The 20,758-nt window shown below is 41.0% G+C and overlaps 1 protein-coding gene across 4 annotated transcripts in view; it reads right to left on the reverse strand.

Moving 5' to 3' along the window:
* LOC139753328 (ATP-binding cassette sub-family C member 5-like) overlaps positions 1-20,758 on the reverse strand; it is a 525,518-nt gene that overhangs the window by 35,167 nt on the left and 469,593 nt on the right. For all 4 annotated transcript variants that reach the window (XM_071669664.1, XM_071669665.1, XM_071669663.1 and 1 more), the window contains 2 exons: positions 18,754-18,913; positions 8,323-8,509 (listed from right to left, as the gene is read on the reverse strand). In XM_071669664.1, the coding sequence (XP_071525765.1) occupies positions 8,323-8,509; positions 18,754-18,913 (347 nt within the window). The remainder of the gene's footprint in view (positions 1-8,322; positions 8,510-18,753; positions 18,914-20,758) is intronic.

Genomic DNA, 20,758 nt, shown 5'->3' on the forward strand with positions numbered 1-20,758 from the left:
ACTGTACCTAATTACCTTGCTCTTATTCACATTTACTCTTAACTTTCTTCTTTCACACACTTTACCAAACTCAGTCACCAGCTTCTGCAGTTTCTCACATGAATCAGCCACCAGTGCTGTATCATCAGCGAACAACAACTGACTCACTTCCCAAGCTCTCTCATCCCCAACAGACTTCATACTTGCCCCTCTTTCCAAAACTCTTGCATTCACCTCCCTAACAACCCCATCCATAAACAAATTAAACAACCATGGAGACATCACACACCCCTACCGCAAACCTACTTTCACTGAGAACCAATCACTTTCCTCTCTTCCTACACGTACACATGCCTTACATCCTCGATAAAAACTTTTCACTGCTTCTAACAACTTGCCTCCCACACCATATATTCTTAATACCTTCCACAGAGCATCTCTATCAACTCTATCATATGCCTTCTCCAGATCCATAAATGCTACATACAAATCCATTTGCTTTTCTAAGTATTTCTCACATACATTCTTCAAAGCAAACACCTGATCCACACATCCTCTACCACTTCTGAAACCACACTGCTCTTCTCCAATCTGATGCTCTGTACACGCCTTCACCCTCTCAATCAATACCCTCCCATATAATTTACCAGGAATACTCAACAAACTTATACCTCTGTAATTTGAGCACTCACTTTTATCCCCTTTGCCTTTGTACAATGGCACTATGCACGCATTCCACCAATCCTCAGGCACCTCACTATGAGTCATACATACATTAAATAACCTTACCAACCAGTCAATAATACAGTCACCCCCTTTTTTCATAAATTCCACTGCAATACCATCCAAACCTGCTGCCTTGCCGGCTTTCATCTTCCGCAAAGCTTTTACTACCTCTTCTCTGTTTACCAAATCGTTTTCCCTAACCCTCTCACTTTGCACACCACCTCGACCAAAACACCCTATATCTGCCACTCTATCATCAAACACATTCAACAAACCTTCAAAATACTCACTCCATCTCCTTCTCACATCACCACTACTTGTAATCACCTCCTCATTTGCGCCCTTCACTGAAGTTCCCATTTGCTCCCTTGTCTTACGCATTTTATTTACCTCCTTCCAGAACATCTTTTTATTCTCCCTAAAATTTAATGATACTCTCTCACCCCAACTCTCATTTGCCCTCTTTTTCACCTCTTGAACCTTTCTCTTGACCTCCTGTCTCTTTCTTTTATACATCTCCCACTCAATTGCATTTTTTCCCTGCAAAAATCGTCCAAATGCCTCTCTCTTCTCTTTCACTAATAATCTTACTTCTTCATCCCACCACTCACTACCCTTTCTAATCAACCCACCTCCCACTCTTCTCATGCCACAAGCATCTTTTGTGCAATCCATCACTGATTCCCTAAATACATCCCATTCCTCCCCCACTCCTCTTACTTCCATTGTTCTCACCTTTTTCCATTCTGTACTCAGTCTCTCCTAGTACTTCCTCACACAAGTCTCCTTCCCAAGCTCACTTACTCTCACCACCCTCTTCACCCCAACATTCACTCTTCTTTTCTGAAAACCCATACAAATCTTCACCTTAGCCTCCACAAGATAATGATCAGACATCCCTCCAGTTGCACCTCTCAGCACATCAACATCCAAAAGTCTCTCTTTCGCGCGCCTGTCAATTAACACGTAATCCAATAACACTCTCTGGCCATCTCTCCTACTTACATACATATACTTATGTATATCTCGCTTTTTAAACCAGGTATTCCCAATCACCAGTCCTTTTTCAGCACATAAATCTACAAGCTCTTCACCATTTCCATTTACAACACTGAACACCCCATGTATACCAATTATTCCCTCAACTGCCACATTACTCACCTTTGCATTCAAATCACCCATCACTATAACCCGGTCTCGTGCATCAAAACCACTAACACACTCATTCAGCTGCTCCCAAAACACTTGCCTCTCATGATCTTTCTTCTCATGCCCAGGTGCATATGCACCAATAATCACCCATCTCTCTCCATCAACTTTCAGTTTTACCCATATTAATCGAGAATTTACTTTCTTACATTCTATCACATACTCCCACAACTCCTGTTTCAGGAGTACTGCTACTCCTTCCCTTGCTCTTGTCCTCTCACTAACCCCTGACTTTACTCCCAAGACATTCCCAAACCACTCTTCCCCTTTACCCTTGAGCTTCGTTTCACTCAGAGCCAAAACATCCAGGTTCCTTTCCTCAAACATACTCCCTATCTCTCCTTTTTTCACATCTTGGTTACTTCCACACACATTTAGACACCCCAGTCTGAGCCTTCGAGGAGGATGAGCACTCCCCGCGTGACTCCTTCTTCCTTTTCCCATTTTAGAAAGTTAAAAAATACAAGGAGGGGAGGATTTCTGGCCCCCCGCTCCCGTCCCCTCTAGTCGCCTTCTACGACACGCGAGGAATGCGTGGGAAGTATTCCTCCACCCCTATCCCCAGGGATAATATATATATATATATATATATATATATATATATATATATATATATATATATATATATACACATACGTATACACACATACGCACACATACACACACACACATATACATATATATACATATGAAAAATGTAAGAAATAATTTAGAAAACTGAAACTTCTAGCTTGAAATGAAATGAAAAAATGAATGTCACATAATGGTTCAACCTCTGGCTATGGAAAAGGGAAATGTATAATTTATTTACACAAACGTCAATAGTAGTTCTCATCAATTTAACCACTCTGGAAGTCGAGAACATTATCTCGGAAAGCAAAAATGGGTTGTTTGAAGGAATAGTGGTTCCAACAATGTTGTATGGTTGCGAGGCGTGGACTATGGATAGAGTTGTGCGCAGGAGGATGGATGTGCTGGAAATGAGATGTTTGAGGACAATGTGTGGTGTGAGGTGGTATGATCAAGTAAGTAACATAAGGGTAAGAGAGATGTGTGGAAATAAAAAGAGCGTGGTTGAGAGAGCAGAAGAGGGTGTTTTGAAATGGTTTGGTCACATGGAGATAATGAGTGAGGAAAGATTGACCAAGAGGATATATGTGTCGGAGGTGGAGGGAACGAGGAGAAGAGGGAGACCAAATTGGAGGTGGAAAGATGGAGTGAAAAAGATTTTGAGTGATCGGGGCCTGAACATGCAGGAGGGTGAAAGGAGGGCAAAGAATAGAGTGAATTGGAGCGATGTGGTATACCGGGGTTGACGTGCTGTCAGTGGATTGAATCAAGGCATGTGTATGGGGGTGGGTTGGGCCATTTCTTTCGTCTGTTTCCTTGCGCTACCTCGCAAACGCGGGAGACAGCGACAAAGTATAAAAAGAAAAAAAAAAAAATATATATATATATATATATATATATATATATATATATATATATATATATATATATATTATCCCTCCGGATAGGGGATTAAGAATACATCCCACGTATTCCCTGCATGTTGTAGAAGGCGACTAAAAGGGGAGGGAGCGGGGGGGCTGGAAATCCTCCCCTCTCTCTTTTTTTTTTTTTAATTTTCCAAAAGAAGGAACAGAGGGGGCCAGGTGAGGATATTCCAAAAAAGGCCCAGTCCTCTGTTCTTAACGCTACCTCGCTATCGCGGGAAATGGCGAATAGTATGAAAAAAAAAATATATATATATATATATATATATATATATATATATATATATATATATATATATATATATATATATATATATATTTATATTATCCCTGGGGATAGGGGAGAAAGAATACTTCCCACGTATTCACTGCGTGTCATAGAAAGCGACTAAAAGGGGAGGGAGCGGGTGGCTGGAAATCCTCCCCTCTCGTTTTTTTTAATTTTCCAAAAGAAGGAACAGAGAAGGGGGCCAGGTGAGGATTTTCCCTCTAAGGCCCAGTCCTCTGTTCTTAACGCTACCTCGCAAATGCGGGAAATGGCGAATCGTATGAAAAAAAAAAAAATATATATATATATATATATATATATATAAATTATACATTTCCTTTTTACATAGCCAGAGGTTGAACCAGTATGTGACATTCATTTTTCATTTCATTTCAAGCTAGAAGTTTCAGTTTTCTAAATTGTTTCTTACATTTTTCATATGTATATATATGTATGTGTGTGTGTGTGTATATGTGCGTATGTGTGTGTATGTGTGTGTATGTGTATATATATACATATATATATTATCCCTGGGGATAGGGGTGAAAGAATACTTCCCACGCATTCCTCGCGTGTCGTAGAAGGCGACTAGAGGGGACGGGAGCGGGGAGCCAGAAATCCTCCCCTCCTTGTACTTTTTTAACTTTCTAAAATGGGAAACAGAAGAAGGAGTCACGCGGGGAGTGCTCATCCTCCTCGAAGGCTCAGATTGGGGTGCCTAAATGTGTGTGGATGTAACCAAGATGTGAAAAAAGGAGAGACAGGTAGTATGTTTGAGGAAAGGAACCTGGATGTTTTGGCTCTGAGGGAAACTAAGCTCAAGGGTAAAGGGGAAGAGTGGTTTGGGAAGGTCTTGGGAGTAAAGTCAGGGGTTAGTGAGAAGACAAGAGCAAGGGAAGGAGTAGCAATACTCCTGAAATAGGAGTTGTGGGAGTATGTGATAGAATGTAAGAAAGTAAATTCTCGATTAATATGGGTAAAACTGAAAGTTGATGGAGAGAGATGGGTGATTATTGGTGCATATGCACCTGGGCATGAGAAGAAAGATCATGAGAGGCAAGTGTTTTGGGAGCAGCTGAATGAGTGTGTTAGTGGTTTTGATGCACGAGACCGGGTTATAGTGATGGGTGATTTGAATGCAAAGGTGAGTAATGTGGCAGTTGAGGGAATAATTGGTATACATGGGGTGTTCAGTGTTGTAAATGGAAATGGTGAAGAGCTTGTAGATTTATGTGCTGAAAAAGGACTGATGATTGGGAATACCTGGTTTAAAAAGCGAGATATACATAAGTATACTTATGTAAGTAGGAGAGATGGCCAGAGAGCGTTATTGGATTACGTGTTAATTGACAGGCGCGCGAAAGAGAGACTTTTGGATGTTAATGTGCTGAGAGGTGCAACTGGAGGGATGTCTGATCATTATCTTGTGGAGGCTAAGGTGAAGATTTGTATGGGTTTTCAGAAAAGAAGAGTGAATGTTAGGGTGAAGAGGGTGGTGAGAGTAAGTGAGCTAGGGAAGGAGACTTGTGTGAGGAAGTACCAGGAGAGACTGAGTACAGAATGGAAAAAGGTGAGAACAATGGAAGTAAGGGGAGTGGGGGAGGAATGGGATGTATTTAGGGAATCAGTGATGGATTGCGCAAAAGATGCTTGTGGCATGAGAAGAGAGGGAGATGGGTTGATTAGAAAGGGTAGTGAGTGGTGGGATGAAGAAGTAAGAGTATTAGTGAAAGAGAAGAGAGGCATTTGGACGATTTTTGCAGGGAAAAAATGCAATTGAGTGGGAGATTTATAAAAGAAAGAGACAGGAGGTCAAGAGAAAGGTGCAAGAGGTGAAAAGAAGGGCAAATGAGAGTTGGGGTGAGAGAGTATCATTAAATTTTAGGGAGAATAAAAAGATGTTCTGGAAGGAGGTAAATAAAGTGCGTAAGACAAGGGAGCAAATGGGAACTTCAGTGAAGGGCACAAATGGGGAGGTGATAACAAGTAGTGGTGATGTGAGAAGGAGATGGAGTGAGTATTTTGAAGGTTTGTTGAATGTGTTTGATGATAGAGTGGCAGATATAGGGTGTTTTGGTCGAGGTGGTGTGCAAAGTGAGAGGGTTAGGGAAAATGATTTGGTAAACAGAGAAGAGGTAGTAAAAGCTTTGCGGAAGATGAAAGCCGGCAAGGCAGCAGGTTTGGATGGTATTGCAGTGGAATTTATTAAAAAAGGGGGTGACTGTATTGTTGACTGGTTGGTAAGGTTATTTAATGTATGTATGACTCATGGTGAGGTGCCTGAGGATTGGCAGAATGCGTGCATAGTGCCATTGTACAAAGGCAAAGGGGATAAGAGTGAGTGCTCAAATTACAGAGGTATAAGTTTGTTGAGTATTCCTGGTAAATTATATGGGAGGGTATTGATTGAGAGGGTGAAGGCATGTACAGAGCATCAGATTGGGGAAGAGCAGTGTGGTTTCAGAAGTGGTAGAGGATGTGTGGATCAGGTGTTTGCTTTGAAGAATGTATGTGAGAAATACTTAGAAAAGCAAATGGATTTGTATGTAGCATTTATGGATCTGGAGAAGGCATATGATAAGAGTTGATAGAGATGCTCTGTGGAAGGTATTAAGAATATATGGTGTGGGAGGCAAGTTGTTAGAAGAAGTGAAAAGTTTTTATCGAGGATGTAAGGCATGTGTACGTGTAGGAAGAGAGGAAAGTGATTGGTTCTCAGTGAATGTAGGTTTGCGGCAGGGGTGTGTGATGTCTCCATGGTTGTTTAATTTGTTTATGGATGGGGTTGTTAGGGAGGTGAATGCAAGAGTTTTGGAAAGAGGGGCAAGTATGAAGTCTGTTGGGGATGAGAGAGCTTGGGAAGTGAGTCAGTTGTTGTTCGCTGATGATACAGCGCTGGTGGCTGATTCATGTGAGAAACTGCAGAAGCTGGTGACTGAGTTTGGTAAAGTGTGTGAAAGAAGAAAGTTAAGAGTAAATGTGAATAAGAGCAAGGTTATTAGGTACAGTAGGGTTGAGGGTCAAGTTAATTGGGAGGTGAGTTTGAATGGAGAAAAACTGGAGGAAGTGAAGTGTTTTAGATATCTGGGAGTGGATCTGGCAGCGGATGGAACCATGGAAGCGGAAGTGGATCATAGGGTGGGGGAGGGGGCGAAAATTCTGGGAGCCTTGAAGAATGTGTGGAAGTTGAGAACATTATCTCGGAAAGCAAAAATGGGTATGTTTGAAGGAATAATGGTTCCAACAATGTTGTATGGTTGCGAGGCGTGGGCTATGGATAGAGTTGTGCGCAGAAGGATGGATGTGCTGGAAATGAGATGTTTGAGGACAATGTGTGGTGTGAGGTGGTTTGATCGAGAAAGTAACGTAAGGGTAAGAGAGATGTGTGGAAATAAAAAGAGCCTGGTTGAGAGAGCAGAAGAGGGTGTTTTGAAATGGTTTGGGCACATGGAGAGAATGAGTGAGGAAAGATTGACCAAGAGGATATATGTGTCGGAGGTGGAGGGAACGAGGAGAAGTGGGAGACCAAATTGGAGGTGGAAAGATGGAGTGAAAAAGATTTTGTGTGATTGGGGCCTGAACATGCAGGAGGGTGAAAGGAGGGCAAGGAATAGAGTGAATTGGATCGATGTGGTATACCGGGGTTGACGTGCTGTCAGTGGATTGAATCAGGGCATGTGAAGCGTCTGGGGTAAACCATGGAAAGCTGTGTAGGTATGTATATTTGCGTCTGTGGACGTATGTATATACATGTGTATGGGGGTGGGTTGGGCCCATTTCTTTCGTCTGTTTCCTTGCGCTACCTCGCAAACGTGGGAGACAGCGGAAAAAAAAAAAATATGTGTGTGTGTGTGTGTGTGTGTATATGAGTGGATGGGTCATTCTTCATCTGTTTCCTGGTGCTACCTCACTGATGTAGGAAATGGCGATTAAGTATAATGATAAGTGAAATGTTATTTATCATACTTGATTGCTGTTTCCCGTGTCAGTGAGGTTCTCACCTAATGTTCGTACCTACTGCTTCTACCCAATGCTCCTACTTGACTTCTATCTAGTACTCCTATCATTTTCCCAAAAGGTTGGGATAGAGCATAGCAATCGCCACAAGAAAATCTAGACCTACAAAGAATGAGTTGTGTGAGTTAAGTGTTGTCAAGTGTTGTGTGACAAAAAGAGATTGTTTGTTCATTGATGGAATACCAGCAGTCAATGTGTGGGTGTGACAGAACAAAAAGACAGCAATCTGGATCGATGAAATGCAATATGACAACAACTGAAGTGCTGGCACTAAACTTCCCAGTGCCAAAATGCGTAGTACCGGTAATGAAAGTAGTTAAAACTTGATATGAACATTTTAATTTGTTGATGTTAAAATTACGCCTTTTGGGAACCAAAATTTGAATGACAGGTTACAGCAAAAGGGTCAATGAATCTTTACAGTTAATGATACTGCAACTTTTCTCAGTGATGAGAAGAAATGAAACCCCTCATTTCATGCTTAGGTTATAACTAGATAGCATGACTTTTTTGATAGCTACTAAATATACTAAAACAGTTGGTGAAAAAAAAGAAAATACTGTCTAGTACTAAACAGTGCCTGGAACTTAAGTATAACAATGAACAAAAGGTACCTTTTTTACTTACACCATTAACAGTTGACAAAGCAAGGCCTGCAACAGCAGTGCTGACATGACCTTTGGTAAACACACAGATGATGGTGACAGCAAGGGTGACAGCTGTGGCCATAAAATCCATCCGAAATGTGAACCAACGATTTGAGAGGCGGAACACAAGGAGAGAGGCTGAATGGTTGTCCAGATTGTTGTACATCCTAAGATAAGATACAAAAGTAACCATATGATCCTATATCTACTTCCATTTACTAAATGGATGGAATAAAGCCATCCTACATGAATTCCAGAAAAAGAAACACAGAATAATAACTTCAGAATTTATCTAAGCATAGAAGCCACCTTAAGAAAGAATATGAATGTGCATGACAGTTATAAAAAGAAATAATATCCTTTATTGCTTCACTTTATCTATTCTTCTGAATCATGAAGGAATTTATCTCTCTAACAAACACTGAATCATCCTGACTGTAATACATATAGTATGATACTAAATCAATGATTTGGGTGTAAAGGTTTTCTCTCTTAAATCATGAGAAAATTTCTGAAGTACATGTATCAAACTTAAAACCAAAATGATAATGAGAAAAATCTGATGAGTAATCCTCACATGCTGTGGGCAGGTCCAACAAGCTTAGTGTCATGAAAGCGACTGAGAGAGAGGGAAATTCCTGGGGATGGCAGATATAGAATATTTCCACATATTTCCTAAATGCTGCAGAAGACAACTAATGGGGGAGGGATTATGGTCTTGCAAACCTTCTCCTCCTTGTATTTTTAACCCATGAATGAGATGGAACCATATATTATGTATGACTCCATTGTAAGACTTTAAAAAAAAGTTATTTCTTTTTCATGGGATGATGAAGTAAAGTTGCCAATGAAAGAGAAAAGTAAATACGCAGTACTTAATGTACAAGAAAAAGTAACAGGAGATCAAGAGGAAGAAGTAATACCATCCACTCCTGCCGCCTTGTGGGATTTCATCTTCGGCAAGGCTTTCACCACCTCTCTTCACCAAACCACTCTCCCTGGCTCTCTCACTTCACACACCATCATGACCAAAACACCCTAAATCTGCCATTCTATCATCAAACACATTCAACAATACTTCAAAACGCTCATTTCATATCCTCCTCACTCCATCACTAAATGTTATTACTTCCCCCCGTGCCCCCTTCAATGTTCCCATTTGTTCTCTTGTCATTTGCACATTATTTACCTCCTTCCAAAACATCTTTTTATTCTCCGTAAATATAAAGATGTATTGCAATGAGGTAAATATTGTGTAAAAGACAAGAGAACAAATGGGAACATCAGTCATAGAGGGTGACTATAATGGGTGGGAGTGGGAGGCTGGAAATCCTCCCCTCCGGTTTTTACTTTTCTAAAAGAAGGAACAGAGGAGGCCAAGTGAGGATTTTTCCCTTTAAGGCTCAGTCCTCTGTTCCTAGCGCTAACACGCTAACGTGGGAAATGATGAGTTTTTTTTTTTAATTTTCCAAAAGAAGGAACAGAGAAGGAGGCCAGTTGAGGATATTCCCTCAGAGGCCCAGTCCTCTGTTCTTAATGCTACCCTGCTAACGCGGGAAATGGCAAAGTTTGAAAAAAAAAAAAAAAATACATAAATATCATCTATCTCATTATTCATCTATTCATTTACATATTCATTATACTTAATCGCTGTTTCCTGCATCAGCTAGGTAGCGCCAGGAAAAAGACAAAGAATGGCCCATTCACTCATATACACATATGTATAAATAAAAAACCATACATGCACATATACATACTTATACATATCAACATATATATACATATATACAGACATACATATATACACGTGCATATTCATACTTGCTCGCCTTCATCCACTCCTGGTGCTACCCGACCCCATGGGAAGCAGCATCGTTACCCCCCTCTTCAGTGAGGTGGCACCAGGAAAACAGACAAAAAGAGGCCATATTTGTTCACACCCAGTCTCTAGCTGTCATGTGTAATGTATATTATTATCATCATCATTGCTACTATTATACATAATTGCTGTATCCCGTGACACCAAGGTAGCTCCAAGAAACAGACGAAGGATAGCCCATCCACTCATATACACACATATGTACATAAATGCCCACATATGCACTTATACATACATATACATACACATCCACACACATATGTACATATTCATACTTACATGAACATATTCATACTTACACGAACATATTCATACTTGCTTGCCTCCATCCATTCCTGTCACTACCTCGTCCCACAGGAAAACAGCATTGCTATCCCCTGCTTCAGCAAGGTAGCACCAGGAATACAGACAAAAAGGCCCCATTTGTTCACATTCAGTCTCTACCTGTCATGTGTAATGCACCGAAACCACAGCTCCCTATCCACTTCCAGGCCCCACACACCTTCCTATGGTTTACCCCAAACTCTTCACATGCCCTGGTTCAGTCCACTGTCAGTATGTTGACCCCAGTTTACCACATCATTCCAATTCACTCTATGCCTTGCACACCTCTCACCTTCCTGTATGTTCAGGGCCAAATCCCTCAAAATCTTTTTCACTCCATCCTTCCACCTCCAATTTGGTCTCCCATTTCTCCTTGTTCCCTACAACTCTGACACATACATCCTCTTTGTCAATCTTTCCTCACTCATTCTCTCCATATGTCCAAACCATTTCAACACACCCTCTTCTGCTCTCTCAACCATACCCTTTATATTTCCACACATCTCTCTTACCCTTACATTACTTACTTGATTAAACCACCTCACACCACAATTGTCCTCAAACATTTCATTTCCAACACATCCACCCTCCTCTGTACAACCATATCTATAGCCCATGCCTCGCAACCACATAAATTGTTAGAACTACTATTCCTTCAAACATACCCATTTTTGCTCTCCAAGATAACGTTCTCTCCTTCCACACATTCTTCATCACTTCCAGAACCTTTGCCCCCTCCCCCACCCTGTGACTCGCTTCTGCTTCCATGGTTCCATCCGCTGCTAAGTCCACCCTCAGATATCTAAAACACTTCACTTCCTCCAATTTTTCTCCATTCAAACTTACATCCCCATCAACTTGTCCCTCAACTCTATTGAACATAATAAACTTGTTCTCATTCACATTTACTCTCAGCTTTCTCCTTTCACACACTTTACCAAACTCAAAGTCACCAACTTTTGCAGTTTCTTACATGAATCAGCCACTAGAGCTGTATCATCAGCAAACAACAACTGACTCACTTCCCAGGCCCTCTCATCCAGAGCAGACTGCATATTTGCCCCTCTCTCCAAACTCTTGCATTTTCCTCCCTAACCACCCCATCCATAAACAAATCAAACAACCATGGAGACATCACACACCCCTGCCACAAACTGACATTCACTGGGAACCAATCACTCTCCTCTCCTCCTACTCATACACATGCCATACATCCTTGATCAAAACTTTTCACTGCTTCTAGCACCTTCACTCTCACACCATGTACTCCTAAGACCTTCCAGAAAGCACCTCTATCCACCCTATCATATGTCATCTCCAGATCCATAAATGCAACAAACAAATCCATATGTTTTTCTAAGTATTTCTCACAAACATTCTTCAAAGCAAACACCTGATCCACACATCCTCTACCACTTTTGAAACCGCACTGCTCTTCCCCACTCTGATGCTCTGTACATGTCTTTACCCTCTCCACTACAATACCATCCAAATCCACTGCCTTGCCAGATTTCATCTGTCATAAAGCTTTCAATACTTCTCTCTTTACTAAACCATTCTCCCTGACCCTCTCACTTCACACACCATCCCGGCCAAAACATCCTATATCTGCCACTCTATCAACAAACACATTCAAAAAAATTGTCAAAATACTCTCACCATCTCCTTCTCACTTCATCACTACCTGTTATTACCTCCCCACTTGCCCTCTTCCCGATGTTCTCATTTGTTCTCTTGTCTACGCATGTTATTCATCTTCTAAAACATCTTTATATTCTCCAAAAAAATTTAATGATACTCTCTCACCTCAACTCTCATTTTGAGTGATCAGGGCCTGAACATACAGGAGGGTGAGAGGAGTGCAAAGAATAGAGTGAAATGGAACTATGTGGTATACTAGGGTCGATGTACTGTCAATGGACTGAACCAGGGAATGTGAAGCATCTGGGGTAAACCATGGAAAGGTCTGTGGGGCCTGGATATGGATAGGGAGCTGTAGTTTCGGTGCATTACATATGACAGCTAGAGACTGAGTGTGAACAAATGTGGCCTTTTTGTCTATTTTCCTGGTGCTACCTCACTGGAGCAGGGGGTAGCGATGCCATTTCCTTGTGTCGGGGTAGCAACAGGAATGGATGAAGGCAAGCAAGTATGAATATGTACATGTGTATATATGTTTATGTCTGTGTCTGTGTATGTATGAATATGTTGATATGCATATGTGTGTATATGTGCTTGGGTGGGTATTCATGTGTGTGTGTGTATATATATATATATATATATATATATATATATATATATATATATATATATATATATATATATATATATATATATATATTCAAACCAAAACCATTCACTATTTCCCGCGTTAGCGAGGTAGCGTTAAGAACAGAGGACTGGGCCATTGAGGGAATATCCTCACCTGGCCCCCTTCTCTGTTCCTTCTTTTGGAAAATTAAAAAAAATTGAGAGGGGAGGATTTCCAGCCCCCCGCTCCCTCCCCTTTTAGTCGCCTTCTACGACACGCAGGGAATACGTGGGAAGTATTCTTTCTCCCCTATCCCCAGGGATAATATATATATATATATATATATATATATATATATATATATATATATATATATATATATTCACCCGCGTGTCGTAGAAAGCGACTAGAGGGGACGGGAGCGGGGGGCCAGAAATCCTCCCCTCCTTGTATTTTTTTTAACTTTCTAAAATGGGAAACAGAGGAAGGAGTCACGCGGGGAGTGCTCATCCTCCTCGAAGGCTCAGATTGGGGTGCCTAAATGTGTGTGGATGTAACCAAGATGTGAAAAAAGGAGAGATAGGTAGTATGTTTGAGGAAAGGAACCTGGATGTTTTGGCTCTGAGTGAAACGAAGCTCAAGGGTAAAGGGGAAGAGTGGTTTGGGAATGTCTTGGGAGTAAAGTCAGGAGTTAGTGAGAGGACAAGAGCAAGGGAAGGAGTAGCAGTACTCCTGAAACAGGAGTTGTGGAAGTATGTGATAGAATGTAAGAAAGTAAATTCTCGATTAATATGGGTAAAACTGAAAGTTGATGGAGAGAGATGGGTGATTATTGGTGCATATGCACCTGGGCATGAGAAGAAAGATCATGAGAGGCAAGTGTTTTGGGAGCAGCTGAATGAGTGTGTTAGTGGTTTTGATGCACGAGACCGGGTTATAGTGATGGGTGATTTGAATGCAAAGGTGAGTAATGTGGCAGTTGAGGGAATAATTGGTATACATGGGGTGTTCAGTGTTGTAAATGGAAATGGAGAGAGGCATTTGGACGATTTTTGCAAGGAAAAAATGCAATTGAGTGGGAGACGTATAAAAGAAAGAGACAGGAGGTCAAGAGAAAGGTGCAAGAGGTGAAAAAAAGGGCAAATGAGAGTTGGGGTGAGAGAGTATCATTAAATTTTAGGGAGAATAAAAAGATGTTCTGGAAGGAGGTAAATAAAGTGCGTAAGACAAGGGAGCAAATGGGAACTTCAGTGAAGGGCGCAAATGGGGAGGTGATAACAAGTAGTGGTGATGTGAGAAGGAGATGGAGTGAGTATTTTGAAGGTTTGTTGAATGTGTTTGATGATAGAGTGGCAGATATAGGGTGTTTTGGTTGAGGTGGTGTGCAAAGTGAGAGGGTTAGGGAAAATGATTTGGTAAACAGAGAAGAGGTAGTAAAAGCTTTGCGGAAGATGAAAGCCGGCAAGGCAGCAGGTTTGGATGGTATTGCAGTGGAATTTATTAAAAAAGGGGGTGACTGTATTGTTGACTGGTTGGTAAGGTTATTTAATGTATGTATGACTCATGGTGAGGTGCCTGAGGATTGGCGGAATGCGTGCATAGTGCCATTGTACAAAGGCAAAGGGGATAAGAGTGAGTGCTCAAATTACAGAGGTATAAGTTTGTTGAGTATTCCTGGTAAATTATATGGGAGGGTATTGATTGAGAGGGTGAAGGCATGTACAGAGCATCAGATTGGGGAAGAGCAGTGTGGTTTCAGAAGTGGTAGAGGATGTGTGGATCAGGTGTTTGCTTTGAAGAATGTATGTGAGAAATACTTAGAAAAGCAAATGGATTTGTATGTAGCATTTATGGATCTGGAGAAGGCATATGATAGAGTTGATAGAGATGCTCTGAGGAAGGTATTAAGAATATATGGTGTGGGAGGAAAGTTGTTAGAAGCAGTGAAAAGTTTTTATCGAGGATGTAAGGCATGTGTATGTGTAGGAAGAGAGGAAAGTGATTGGTTCTCAGTGAATGTAGGTTTGCGGCAGGGGTGTGTGATGTCTCCATGGTTGTTTAATTTGTTTATGGATGGGGTTGTTAGGGAGGTAAATGCAAGAGTTTTGGAAAGAGGGGCAAGTATGAAGTCTGTTGGGGATGAGAGAGCTTGGGAAGTGAGTCAGTTGTTGTTCGCTGATGATACAGCGCTGGTGGCTGATTCATGTGAGAAACTGCAGAAGCTGGTGACTGAGTTTGGTAAAGTGTGTGGAAGAAGAAAGTTAAGAGTAAATGTGAATAAGAGCAAGGTTATTAGGTACAGTAGGGTTGAGGGTCAAGTCAATTGGGAGGTGAGTTTGAATGGAGAAAAACTGGAGGAAGTGAAGTGTTTTAGATATCTGGGAGTGGATCTGGCAGCGGATGGAACCATGGAAGCGGAAGTGGATCATAGGGTGGGGGAGGGGGCGAAAATTCTGGGGGCCTTGAAGAATGTGTGGAAGTTGAGAACATTATCTCGGAAAGCAAAAATGGGTATGTTTGAAGGAATAGTGGTTCCAACAATGTTGTATGGTTGCGAGGCATGGGCTATAGATAGGGTTGTGCAGAGGAGGGTGGATGTGTTGGAAATGAGATGTTTGAGGACAATATGTGGTGTGAGGTGGTTTGATCGAATAAGTAATGAAAGGGTATGAAAGATGTGTGGTAATAAAAAGTGTGGTTGAGAGAGCAGAAGAGGGTGTATTGAAATGGTTTGGTCACATAGAGAGAATGAGTGAAGAAAGATTGACCAAGAGGATGTATGTGTCAGAGGTGGAGGGAACGAGGAGAAGTGGGAAACCAAATTGGAGATGGAAGGATGGAGTGAAAAAGATTTTGAGTGATCGGGGCCTGAACATGCAGGAGGGTGAGAGGCGTGCAAGGAATAGAGTGAATTGGAACGATGTGGTATACCGGGGTCAACGTGCTGTTAATGGAGTGAACCAGGGCATGTGAAGCATCTGGGGCAAACCATGGAAATTTTTGTGGGGCCTGAATGTGGAAAGGGAGCTTTGGTTTCAGTGTATTATACATGATTGCTAAAGACTGAGTATGAACCAATGTGGTCTCTGTTGTCTTTTCCTAGCACTACCTCGCACGTGTTAGGAGGGAGGGAGTTGTCATTTCATGTGTGGCGGGGTGGCGACGGGAATGAATAAAGGCAGGAAGTATGAATTATGTACATGTGTATATACGTATATGTCTGTGTGTGTATATATATGTACACGTTGAGATGTATAGGTATGTATATGTGCGTGTGTGGACGTGTATGTACATACATGTGTATGTGGGTGGGGTGGGCCATTGTTTCGTCTGTTTCCCTGCGCTACCTCGCTAACGCGGGAGACAGCAACAAAGTATAATAAAATAATATAATAAAATAAATAATATTTCAACTGTAAACAGATCAAATAGTCATGGTGACCTCATAAACCCCTGGTGCAGGCCCACTTCACTTGGAATTACTCACTCTCATCTCTACCTACTCACACATATGCCTTACTTTCATGATAAAAACTCTATTGCCTCCAGCACCTTTCCTTCCATACCACATATCTGTAGCATCTTCCACAGATAATATCTATCAACCCTATCAAAGGCTTTCCCTAAATCCATAAATGCTACACATAAATCCTTCTCCTTCTCTAAGTATTCTCAAATACATATTCCATTTCTAACACATGATCAATAAAACCTCTATCACACCTGAACCTACAATGTTACTCCTCAATCCAAAGCACTGTGCCTACCATCGCTCTCTTAAGTCACCACTCGCCCATACAACTTACTGGTACATGTGCACAACAAACTTAAACCTCTGTATAAGAACATTCACTTTTGTCCATCCCCTTTGCTTTTATGCAATGGAACTATACAGGTTCTCTGCCAATCCTCAGGCATCTCACCATGAGCCATTCATAAAAATCCTTACTAACAAATCAACAAAAAAGTCACCCTTCCAGAGATATTCAACTGCAATCCCATCCACTCTGATCAACTTCTCACAATTCATCTCACACAAGGGTTTCACCAACTCTTCTCTTTTCATTAAACCACTGTCATAAATGACTCTCATACTTCATAAACCTCCCCAACCCAAACATCTGACATCTACCACCCTATTGTCAAACACATTCAATAATACTTCTTTTGCTTATGATTCTGATTAATACGTATAAGTCCTCATATCTAGACAAATTATGAGCAATCAAGAAAACCTCATCAACATCTATGCAAAGCTCTTTCTCTTGTCTGAATTATCTTCTGGGATCTCAGACTTACTTTCCCTCTTATACTATGACCTACCTATTCATTGCAATGAGTTTTGCCCTGGTTTTTCTCACTTAAGTATTCTTTCAAATTTATTTATTTACTTATTATACTTTGTTACTGTCCCTGCATTAGCAAGGTAGCACAAAGAAACAGACAAAAGAATGGCCCAACCCACCCACATACACATGCATATACATACACGTCCACACAAGCACATATACATACCTATACATCCCAACGTATACATATATATACACACACAGACATATACATATATACACATGTACATAATTCATAGTCTGCCCTTATTCATTCCTGTTGCCACCACGCCACACATGAAATGAAAACCCCCCTCCCCCCTCATGTGCGTGAGGTAGTGCTAGGAAAAGACAACAAAGGCCACATTCGTTCACACTCATTCTCTAGCTGTCATGTATAATGCACTGAAACCACAGCTCCCTTTCCACATCCAGGCCCCACAAAACTTTCCATGGTTTACCCCAGACACTTCACATGCCCTGGTTCTATCCACTGACAGCACGTCGACCCTGGTATACCACAGCATTCCAATTCACTCTATTCCTTGCACGCCTTTCACCCTCCTGCATGTTTAGGCCCCGATCACTCAAAATCTTTTCACTCCATCTTTCCCCCTCCAATTTGGTCTCCCACTTCTCCTTGTTCCCTCCACCTTTGACACATATATCCTCTTTGTCAATCTTTCCTCAATCATTCTCTCCATATGACCAAAACATTTCAAAACACCCTCTTCTGCTCTCTCAACCACACTCTTTATATTACAACACATCTCTCTTACCCTTTCATTACTTACTCGATCAAACCACCTCACACCACATGTTGTCCTCAAACATCTCATTTCCAGCACGTCCACCCTCCTCCGTACAACTCTATCTATAGCCCAAGCCTCGCAACCATATAAAATTGTTGGAACCACTATTCATTCAAACATACCCATTTTTGCTTTCCAAGATAACGTTCTCGACTTCCACATATTTTTCAACGCTCCCAGAACTTTCAAATTTATCTTAAGAATATCTTCTTACCCTCATCTTTTCTGATACTGCATGACATTAAAACAGTGTTATGAAAATCTTAAAAATCAAACTGTTCTTGTACCTTTAGTGGATAATATTTGTAAGCTAGCAAAAAGAGTAGGGATGTTTAACTCCTCAAGTAGACTTGCTACCCTGCAGTATATGCAGTATGGTGATGTATCAATGATAACCTAGCACAGGGTAGTATATTATCCATACCTAAGCATGGCAATAAACCAGCTTTTTTCAAACCACTCATCTCTGATAACATATGCCATCTACAATTTCAAAAGTTCTAATCTCACCTTTGAATCAGTTCCACATTCTCCATCTGCTTCTCTCTCATCATACTCATCCGCGTTAATCAACAATTTCTGATATACACACTCACATGCAAGCTGCTCATGTTTAAGAACATACACACCTTTAGTAGGTATGTAAGTAAAGAAATGGGAGCCTCAAACCAAACCCTGCAGCCCTAGCAAAATTCTCTCAGGCAGAATTTCCACCCTGTTAAGATAAAACATTTTTTGTTGTTACTGGATTTGTCGTCCTAATTCATGAAGAATGTCCTGACCAACATAACCCCTCAAGAAAACAAGCTTCATTTACCTGTTAATGAATAACTTCTCCTTCTCGAAGGTACGAATTACAGACAGACCAGAGACAGATGAGCCAATGTGCTGGGTGACTGGTGATTTCAGAGTATTATCCAAACGCTTCATTTCACGTACACCAGCATTTAAGAAAACATCAACTGCGATGAATAATACTGCAAGTAGAGATAATAACCTACATAAGAAAGAAATGACCCTCAAAATCTCATCAGTTTCAATACAAAGACAATAATGCTATCTCTCATAACTGGGATCAACTCATAGGACTCCAGCTGGATAACTAAAGGTGTACTTGCTAAGGCAGTGATCAAAAAGCTACCAAATGACCACTTTAAAAGTTTTAATAATTCCTTATTCATTCTGTATCATGTAGACCTCTGGTATGTGATGCAAGCTTGCACCTCATTCTAACTGAAATAATTACAATCTCATTAGGAAAATACAAAAGAGCAAGAAGGAAGGTCTTAAAAACAAACTTTTAGCAAATCATCTAACTGATATTTTGCATATGATGGCAAGTATCCTAACAGTGAAGGTCTGACACTTTATCTATATGAAGTCCCAGCATTTTGATAATTTCATGTAAGAGAAGCTCTAATATCTTACTTCTCTCCGAGACCCAATGTTCTCACTAGCCTCTTTTCTAAATCCAACTATAGTCTCCACTCACGATACCAATTTGGTGTCTGTGCTTACTCCAACATCAACACATCAAATGCATGCCTCGAGGACCTTGAGTCCCAAAACTTTGATGTTATCTAGCTTAAGGTTCATTTGCCAACGACCACACTTTTTATTTATTTCACCTAGTGCTCACCTAATTCTACAAATCTTGCATTTTCCTCGACTGTCAAAACTCCTGGCATGAGACTGTGGCATCCTCTCACCTGCAAGCCAAGATCCTCTGCCTCGGGAATTTCCATGTTCACCATATAGAATGCTTGAATTTCTCCCATACACATGGTGGAGGGACTGAAGCCTTCAGGTTCTCCATTCTCGATTAACAATGTTCCTGACCACTGTGACCATTCTCCTAATATTTTGGATCTGTTTTTCACCTCTAATCCTTTGAGCTGTAACTACACAATCTCACTTCCAATTAGTTCATCTGACCATACTCTTACAAATTTATCCATTTCAATGTACCTCCCTCTCCAGCAGTCCCTTTTAAATGTAGATACTGACACTTAAACAAATCTGACTGGATTAACTCATGAAAATTCTTTTCTGATTTCCCTTGGGTAAATTACTGTCACTTAAGTGGTGATGCTTCTGTCTCTGCCAAATGCATAGCAGAGGTTATTGTTGCAGGAATGGTAGCATTTATCCCCTCTTTCTCCAAAAATGAACTCTTCTTCCGATCCATGGTTCAATCATTCCTGCTCTGAGGCCAATCGAGCAAGGGATCAAGATTGGAAAAACTCCCCTTCCTCCTGCTCCTATTCAGCAATTATCACTGTCAGTAACTAACACAAATACATCATCCATGAGGCAAAGCATTCCTTTATTAAAAGGAAGTGCAATAACCTCTCCTCTTCATACAGTGATAGATCTACATGGTCTTCAGCTAAGGGCATCACTAACAGCTTCTGTTGCTCTAACTTTCCTTCACTTTTCCATTCTGATGGTACAGCAGCTGTCTCTCCTGTAGATGAAGCAAATCTCTTTTGTTCCCATTTCTCCTCTAACTCTACCTTCAAGGACACTAACATTCCTTCACCATTGATGCTCTTACCCTGTCAGTATTCTCTTTATAAATTGTTCGAAAAGCATTTCTCTTTCTTGACACAAGCAAGGCTTACGGTTCTGATGGCATCCATCCCTGTTTACTGAAAGAGTGTGCTTCTCAGCCTGCACCTATGCTTACACATCTGCTCTGTCTCTGCTTAGAAGCCAAAACTTTTCCTTCTTCCTGGAAGAATGCATTGCTACAATCCATTCCCATGAAGGGTTCCTGTTCTAACCCCTCTAACTATCGTCCAGTTGCTCTTACATCTACC

Source organism: Panulirus ornatus, chromosome 14 (assembly GCF_036320965.1).
Source record: "Panulirus ornatus isolate Po-2019 chromosome 14, ASM3632096v1, whole genome shotgun sequence".
In the NCBI taxonomy this organism is placed as follows: Eukaryota; Metazoa; Arthropoda; class Malacostraca; order Decapoda; family Palinuridae; genus Panulirus; species Panulirus ornatus.